The following is an 8,536-nucleotide window of genomic DNA, read 5'->3' on the forward strand; positions in this document are numbered from 1 at the left end:
TGCATGAAAATAAATTGACGAAAGTTCTTTGATTTTCTTTCTTAAACATTCAATTAAATTAAATAACACTACTTATTTATTTTTTCTTATCATCTAGGCTATCTAAATTTAACGCAAATACTCACTTTTAATTTTTAATATAAATCAATACGAATAAAAAAACTCATCTTCAATACGAGTAAAAAAAGACTCTTGTTCATTGCTAATAACACTACTAAAAAATGTTACCAACACAATTTCGTCGGTTATTTTTTACACAAAAATACATAACACTCTTAAAAAGAAATTATTATTTTTTAAAATGAATTATTTTTTGTTAATTTTTAATTTTTTTAACTAAAATTAACTGACACGTGTCGATTTAAAATAAGAAGTTGCATTTGAAGAATATATATAAAATAAAGAAATCATAAAAATAGTATTTCGTGTTAAAATGGAACAGAAAAAATGGAGTTCAAGGGTTAAAATGGAACAAGGCTAAGTTGGAGTGCCAAAATGAAAAATTGGGCCAAGTTTGAGGGGCTGTGTATGTGTTTGGCCTTTTAAATTTTATGATCTTAAACTACATTGTATATGTAAAGTATACCAAGATGGCTTTTAATCTTGTATCTTAAACATGTAGGTGAAAAGTTAAAATAAAAAATTACAAAAAAAAAAAAAACTACTTCAATTTTTTTAAAAGTTATTGACTTTCCTTATCAGTACATGCAATTGTACTATTTCGTTTGAGTATCAACAAAATTTCCAGCTAAAAGATTCGAATTTAGAACTTGGTTGTTAAAAAAATAATAATTGCAAATTAATGCATGGCCAAAAAAATATCTCGACGAAATCAAGGGTAATATAGACATTTCGTTAATTGAGGAAAATAATTAATACAGGTACAAAGGAAGTTGCACACCACATGTTGATTAATGTACGCACCGTGTATGTTAGTAAAATAATGTCACTGTACAAAAATAAAACCAAACTCTGTTTTGTCTCCTTTTCTCTTTCCCTTTAAAGGATCATAAACCAACGTAATCTTTTAATGGATTCTCTTCTTTTCTCTCGATTTCTCAGCTAACCCACTTCGAATTTCGTCATTTTCCGGCAATCTTTTTTCTGATTTTCCGACCTGTTAATAACTCTCCGGCCATTTCTCCGACCATATTCCACCGGAAAGTTAAACCAAAGGTGGCTCACATGGTCTTTTCCTTTTTGCCCTGTTTCAGTAACATAAGGGTGTTATTTGGTTAAGCAAGTTGTTTTCTTTTTTTGGGACTTTTTTTTTTACCAAGAAAACGAAGAAAAAGAGATTTGGAGTAGTAAAGTTTTAAACTTTTTAGTGAATCTTGATAGGTTGGTTGACTATCCAAACTTTCACCTTGTGGACGAGGTTCAATTTTCAATAATCTGTTGCAAAAGTTATTTGGGGTTTTTTCTTGTTTTTATGTTCTCAGCTAATTAAACTGTGTTTGGTAATTGAGGAAAATGGTAAAAAAGGGACAAGGTTTTTCAAGTGTAAAGGGTCTATGTTTATGTTAAAAAATACATGGTGGGAATTGTCTAGTGTTAATGGATTAATGGGTATCTGTTCATTCTTCTGACATTTTTATGTTGTTGGAATTCCGAGTTGGAGTTTGTATATTCTCTGCTTTTCTTGCATAGTTAAAAGGTTCTTTAATCCTTCCTCAGATTCATCATTTTTGGATATTTCTGAATTTCAAAACCTGTAGATTCTTAACTTTCTGACTCGGATCACATCCCTTTTTACCTCAGCTAAGTATATCTAATTACTTGATTCATGTCATGGGGTGTGTGTATTTTTCAGTTTTTTACTAAATATGATATGCATATTTTTGGGGTTGTTGTACCTATAAATCTCAAGATTTTCTTGCCTTTCTTCTGCAGGAGGGTATTTGGGTAGTTAAATTAAAGAAAGGTTGAAATGGGGCATTTTTCTTCAATGTTTAATGGATTAGCAAGGTCTTTTTCCTTGAAGAAAAGAAACAAGAGTTCTGGAAATGGGAAATATGATGGTAGAGATGCTGTTGAGGCTATGGCTAAAGAAGCCAAGAGAAATGACTTGATATTAAGGTCTTCAGGGACTGTAAATGTTGATGGTTCTAAGAATTTTGCTTCATTATTCTCAAGGAGGGGTGAAAAAGGCGTAAATCAAGATTGCTTCATTGTTTGGGAGGTATATTTCAATTACTTCCCTATTTGTGATCAATACTAAGTCACTAGTCTCAGTTGTGGTATCTATAAATTTGTAAGAGTTTCTTTTGGTTTGAGCTATATGATTAGTGGCAGATCTAGAGGGGCGGGAGGGTATTCACCTGAGCCCCCCTCGGCAAAAATTTACACTGTATATATAGGGTAGATTTGGATGATTCATAGGGACTGCATTGTTTTTATAATTTTTATTTTTCGAACCCCATGAGTGAAAATCCTAGATTCAGCATTGTATATGATGATGGATTCTTTGTACCATTGCAGGAATTTGGATGCCAACAAGACATGACATTCTGTGGTATATTTGATGGGCATGGTCCTTGGGGTCATTTTGTGTCAAAGCAGGTTCGGGAATCGATAGTATCATCGTTGCTTTGCATTTGGCAGGAGAGTCTAGCTGAGGCTTCAGCTGATCCAGATTTGGATAAAAAGGTTCAAAGGTTTAACATATGGAAAGAGTCCTTCTTAAAGGCATGTGCAACTGTGGATCAGGAGCTGGAACACCATCCCAAAATTGATACATTTTACAGTGGAACCACTGCTTTGACAATAGTCAGACAGGTAATTGCTTCAGCTATCTGGTAATTCTTGTCTTGTCCTCCAATTTTTGCCAACTTAGCTTTGTAAAAAGTACTCCATCCGTTTCAATTTGTTTGTCAGGTTTAGACTTTTCACTTGACACAGAGTTTATGAAAGTAATTTTTTTTTGAATCTGTGATTTTAAACTAAAAATATGTAGAATGTATAAAAATGCACCGTAAGATAAACAAATTAAAATGGAGTAGTAAACTAAACCTTGTTGTGTAGAGCCATGTTGTGCTTTTGAGTGTCCCCTTCAGTTAAATATTTAGCAGATTATAAGTAAAACTCAATGTAAGAAAAGTATGCTGAATTATTGAATGTTTAAAATGGAGGGAGTAAACTAAACCTTGGGTGAGGTAGTAGTTTGAAGCCTAACACTTTTTAAGTTTATGTGTTATATCTCTACAGAAATATGAACTTCATAGTTCCCTGATCAGCAAAATTTGCTTAATTATCTTAATGTTAAGTGTGTTGCAGGGTGAGGTTTTATTTGTAGCAAATGTTGGCGACTCACGTGCAGTATTAGCTACCACTTGCGATGATGGCAACTTGGTACCAGTTCAGCTCACTGTTGATTTCAAGCCTAATCTACCTCGTGAGTCCTATATATACCTCTATCTTCCTCTCTATGCTCCCCGCTGTACTTGACACTCCAATATAATGGATATATGTGTATTTTAGTTTGATGTTTCTTTTTCTTGCAGAGGAAACTGAGAGAATACTGCAATGTAATGGTAGAGTATTTTGCTTAAATGATGAATCTGGGGTGCACCGATTATGGCTGCCCGATGAATCCTCCCCTGGATTGGCAATGTCTAGAGCCTTCGGGGACTATTGCGTGAAAGATTTTGGTCTAATTTCAGTGCCTGACGTGACTCAAAGGCATATCACAAGCAAAGACCAATTTGTTGTGCTGGCAACAGATGGGGTATGTTTGGCCTTCTGGATTGTCCCCAAATATACTACTCTTATCATATTTCATAATTATGCACATAAGAACAAAAGTATGTATATCTAAAATGATAAGCATATGTATTTGATCAAAGATTCATCAGTTCAACAGAAGGGCATGGCCACGATAACAACATTGTATTACATAGACTTTGAGAAATCTTCGTTTTAAGTGTAACTTCCTTGATGACTACTAAAGTGTAGTTTCTTAAATGCAGGTATGGGATGTTATATCGAATGAAGAGGCTGTAGAAATTGTATCTGAAACTCCAGATAGAGCAAAAGCAGCCAAGCATCTTGTTCAATGTGCTGTTCGTGCTTGGAAACGTAAGAGGAGAGGGATAGCTGTAGATGATATTTCAGCAATTGTACTCTTCTTTCATTCTAAGCATTTCTGTCAGCATATTTACCCTGTAACTACTCCAAAATAACACTTGATAGAAAACGCAAGTTTCTGTCTCTCATGTTCTCCATCTACCTGCCTTTGGTTAGTATTTTTTTTTCACAGTTTATTCACGAAATGGATTGGTATTAGTCTAGATACAAAAAAATCATTCTATTAGATCAAACAAGTCTTCGAACTAGGTGCTCTTTAAGTAAACCTCAGTCCCAAACAAGTTGGAATTGACTATATGAATAGTTATTGACAATATTTCTCCATTAGAGGATACTTCCAAGTGGTGCAAGAATGATAAATTACAGAAGTAGGTATCTTAGATGATGAAGTTAACGTTCAATGAAGCCTAGCTGCAATTGAAGGAAAAGTGTTGAATTTTCTACTCCATAAATTCTGGGAAGTTTCCCTAACATAGGACCGGACTAAACAATGAGTTAAATGTACGTGTAGCTAAAGTCAGCCCAAGAAAATAAGAAAGCAAAAGCCACTTTGCTGCACCATATCAACAAGGAAATTAAGATCTATAATTGTACAACTCAAGCAATTTTCAAACGGCTATGAAAATGATAGTATTTGACTTGCCCCATTAACATAGCCATTACTATATCGATGCATATTACTGTAAGACTGGGCACCAGACCCAGTACCATTCCGGTCCGATAGTATTCGGGACAGAATGGGATACATTGAATCGGTACACGAAATGGAACGGTATCATGATTTGGTACCGGTACCAATTCATCCCGGTTCCGTTCCGATCCCAATAAATCATTTTTAATTAAAATTTATAAACTTCGAAAGATTCAAATCTTGAAAACTTATAACATAAGCTCAAAAACATAAAATTTTTTTTATTAAACTTAACTTACAAACTTATAAGTAAAAAATTTTAAAAATAAACTTAAGTAAAATTACATTATAAATTTTCAAAGTTAAATACTATAAACTATTAAACTTAGAAAAATAAAAAAATATTCATATTTTCATAATTCAAAATAACTCAAAAAAATAAAAAATAAATTGAAATAGCTATATGTGCCGTCCAATTTATCCCATCCCGTTTCATTAGGTCCATTCCGGTCCATCGCGATTCTATCCCGATATTTAATGGGACGGGATGAAACCGAGCCTCCATCCCAGTAATTGCGGTCATGTTCATTCCAATACCGATCAACAACCCGATCAAACTATTTGTTTCGGTCAAATACCAATTCATTCCGATCCGGTGCCTAACCTTACATATTATTTGTGAATTTAGAAAACTGAGACTTAACCATCACTAGAATGAAAAATGCAAATAAAACATATTGTTAATGAATAACACAATAATCATTAAATAACATACGGAAAAGGGTCAAAATTGCCTCCGAACTATATGAAATAGATCATTTATATCCTTCGTTACATTTTGGGATAAAAAATGCCCCTGCTGTTAGTCTAAGAGACCACAAATACCCTCAAGAGTTAACACTCCAATTTTTTGTTGACGTGACAAGCCACGTAGGACTAATCCTTCCACCTAAGCGTTGCCAACTAAGATTCACTTCAAAAGAACTAGACCTTTAGCGGGAACAACAGTCGCCACAAAAGCCCAGAAAATCGTCACTAAAAGTTTTTAACATTAAATTCTAATTTTGTGTTTTTTTCTTCATTGTTTTTAAAAAACCAAATATGATATCGATTAAGTAAGAGTTTGAAGACACTATATGTTTTATTTTTATGTCATATGTAAATGTATAAAATGTACAATGATGCGTTATATATATATATAGTAGGAGATTTGAATCGAGAAGTAATTTTGATTATTATTCGTAATAATATTGGATGTTTTTAATATGGATATTGCAAGTTATTTATTTTAGAAAATTAGATCGCAATCAAAAATTAAATATCATTTTTTTTTTTGAAAATATAGGTTTTACTAGCAAATGATTGTTGAAGCCTTAGTCGCAACTAAAAATCACTCATAACCTTTAGTGGCAATATTTTGGGATTTTGTGGCGACTTTGTCGCGCCACTAAAAGTCAAGTTTTTTTGTAGTGAATCTTAGTTGACAATGCTTAGGTAGAGGGATTAATCCCATGTGGCTTGCCACGTCACTAAAAAATTGGGTGTTAACTCTTGAGGGTATTTGTGGTCTCCTGCGATAATTGCAGAGGTATTTTTTATCCCAAAATGTAATGAAAGGTATAAGTGGTCTATTTCACATAGTTCAGAGGCAATTTTGACCATTTTCCGAATAACATAATACTCCCTCCATCTCATTTTATGTGACAACATTTGACCAAACACAGAGTTCAAAAAATAAATGAAAACTTTGAAATATTTACCAAATTACCCTTTAAAAAGTAGATTTTTTTTTCTCTCTCCTCATAAATGTATTAGAGTATTATTTTAAAATTATAAGATTAAGTGGAACCAACAAAAATAAAAAAGAAATTGTACCTTTATAAATTTACCATATAAGGAAATATGACATTTTTTTTTAAATTGACCAAAAAAAAAATGGTGCCACATAAAATGAAACAAAGGGAGTATAAATTATACTAGTTGGTTAAATCCATTAAATAACATAATACTTTACAAAATTATAACAATAACTTAGTACTAGTAGGTTGATTACAAATCCATCATCCTCATCAAATTAGAGTTGTGTTGGAGCATGGGACTGACTGCTATGGTTGTGCTAGATGACATTGTTGACTTCTTTTAGCTATTATTCGTTTTTGTTCTTGTCGAATGTATTCACGAACATTTGGTTTACTAATAGAATCTAAATTACATAATAACATTCTATTTTCTTCTTTAACTTCCACTAATTTCAAAACTCTTTTATCTTTTCTCTCCATATCTAGTTGCCTCTCAGCAATTGACTTTGCTAACAACTCAAGAAGCCGTTTTCGTTCAGATAGAAGTTCTCATAACAGATAAAAAACCTTCATTGATTTTTCTCTTCGCTTTAGGTTTTTTCATCCCTATAGATCGTTCCGATGATGACATGGCATCACCTGCAACATCCTCAATTCATGAAAATGAGACAAGTTAGGAGATGAAACACGATGGATATGCCCTCATAAGATATGAAGTTAGTAACAGATAAACACATATTGCTGCTTGCATTAAGTCAGAACAATATACTCATTAAGTACTTAATAATATAGATCAATATGCACTGAGGCAATTTAAGATCAGTGAGACATACATTTGATCCAAACATACAATTTCCAAAATCTCCCACTGCTTAATCTCTAAACCAACTACTGGGATTTTAGTATTACCCAGAATTCGAACATTAGTCAAAACCTACCAAACTAGATACTTTAATATTTTAATACTGACCACTTTTTTTACACTCCGGTGGATCCAAAGCCACCAGAGCCTCTCACAGTTGAGTCGAGATCATCAACTTCATCAACCTCTGGTGTGACAATTTTCTGAATAATAAGCTGAGCTATCCTATCACCAGCCTTGACTTCAAAATCAACTTCAGAGTGGTTGAACAACACTACCCCAACAGGCCCTCTATAATCAGCATCTATGACTCCAGCTCCAACATCTATAGAATACTTCCATGCCAAACCAGATCGAGGCGCTATAACCAAACGAAAAAACACCCCAAAAATATAAATCGTGAGCAATCATAGGGGTGTGGTAGGAATGGAGATAAGTTGTGTTGAAAGGTAGAACTGACATAATTAACACTTGCTTTTGCTTACCCTAAAGAATTATCCCCAAAAAAATATTGTCCACCAAACATGAGGGAACAGGGAACATACACTAAGAAAACTGGAAAAAATCTATCACGAATATTTTTAGATTTCAAAAAGTAAGAAAGAAATTACCAATACGAGCATAGGTTCCTTGAGGAACAGCGATGCTCAGATCTGTGGGTACTAGAGCCTTGCCTCTGGCGGGAACTTTAGTCTCTGCAGCACTGTACACCAAGAAAACAAACAATTTAGAAAAACATTTCGAACTACCAAATGGATTTAACGAAAAAAAACTTAGTGAAAGTCTGAGAGCAAACCTGGATAGATCGTAACCAGCAGAAAGAGAAGAGGCTCTTGAGGGCAAAACAGCGTTTTCAGAGAGCTTCTTCACTCGGAAAAAGGGGATTTCAGGGACATTGCCATTTTCGGGGTGGTCCAGTTTTTGAATCTTGGGAGAAGGTTCTGTGATCTCAGGAGAGTTGATTTGATTTTCTGCCATTTTTGGAAGAAGGAATATTGAAGACAAGTTTCTGAGAATGTTAGGGTTTGTAGAGTGAGTGGGAGGTTTATGTAGAGGAATTTTCACTATCAAAAATGAAATGGCGCCAAAAATTCCCGCCTTGTTCTCTATTGGGAAATGGGATATAGAAAATTCTCATTCGTTCGGAGGTTGCATTAA

General features: G+C 33.7%; 2 protein-coding genes across 2 annotated transcripts; one reads left to right on the forward strand and one right to left on the reverse strand.

Moving 5' to 3' along the window:
• Positions 1–925: 925 nt before the first annotated feature.
• Positions 926–4,209, forward strand: LOC125875861 (probable protein phosphatase 2C 34). The gene is made up of 6 exons (XM_049556908.1): positions 926–1,176; positions 1,894–2,182; positions 2,482–2,778; positions 3,277–3,394; positions 3,504–3,727; positions 3,969–4,209. The coding sequence occupies exons 2-6, from the start codon at positions 1,931–1,933 to the stop codon at positions 4,179–4,181; spliced, it is 1,104 nt and encodes a 367-aa protein (XP_049412865.1). The 5' UTR covers positions 926–1,176; positions 1,894–1,930; the 3' UTR covers positions 4,182–4,209.
• Positions 4,210–7,266: 3,057 nt separating this feature from the next.
• On the reverse strand, positions 7,267–8,526 carry LOC125874086 (deoxyuridine 5'-triphosphate nucleotidohydrolase). The gene is made up of 3 exons (XM_049554898.1): positions 8,175–8,526; positions 7,990–8,081; positions 7,267–7,739 (listed from the first exon to the last, which is right to left on the reverse strand). The coding sequence occupies exons 1-3, from the start codon at positions 8,354–8,356 to the stop codon at positions 7,495–7,497; spliced, it is 519 nt and encodes a 172-aa protein (XP_049410855.1). The 5' UTR covers positions 8,357–8,526; the 3' UTR covers positions 7,267–7,494.
• Positions 8,527–8,536: the final 10 nt, after the last annotated feature.

The sequence above is a fragment of the Solanum stenotomum genome, chromosome 1, assembly GCF_019186545.1.
Source record: "Solanum stenotomum isolate F172 chromosome 1, ASM1918654v1, whole genome shotgun sequence".
Classification (NCBI taxonomy): Eukaryota; Viridiplantae; Streptophyta; class Magnoliopsida; order Solanales; family Solanaceae; genus Solanum; species Solanum stenotomum.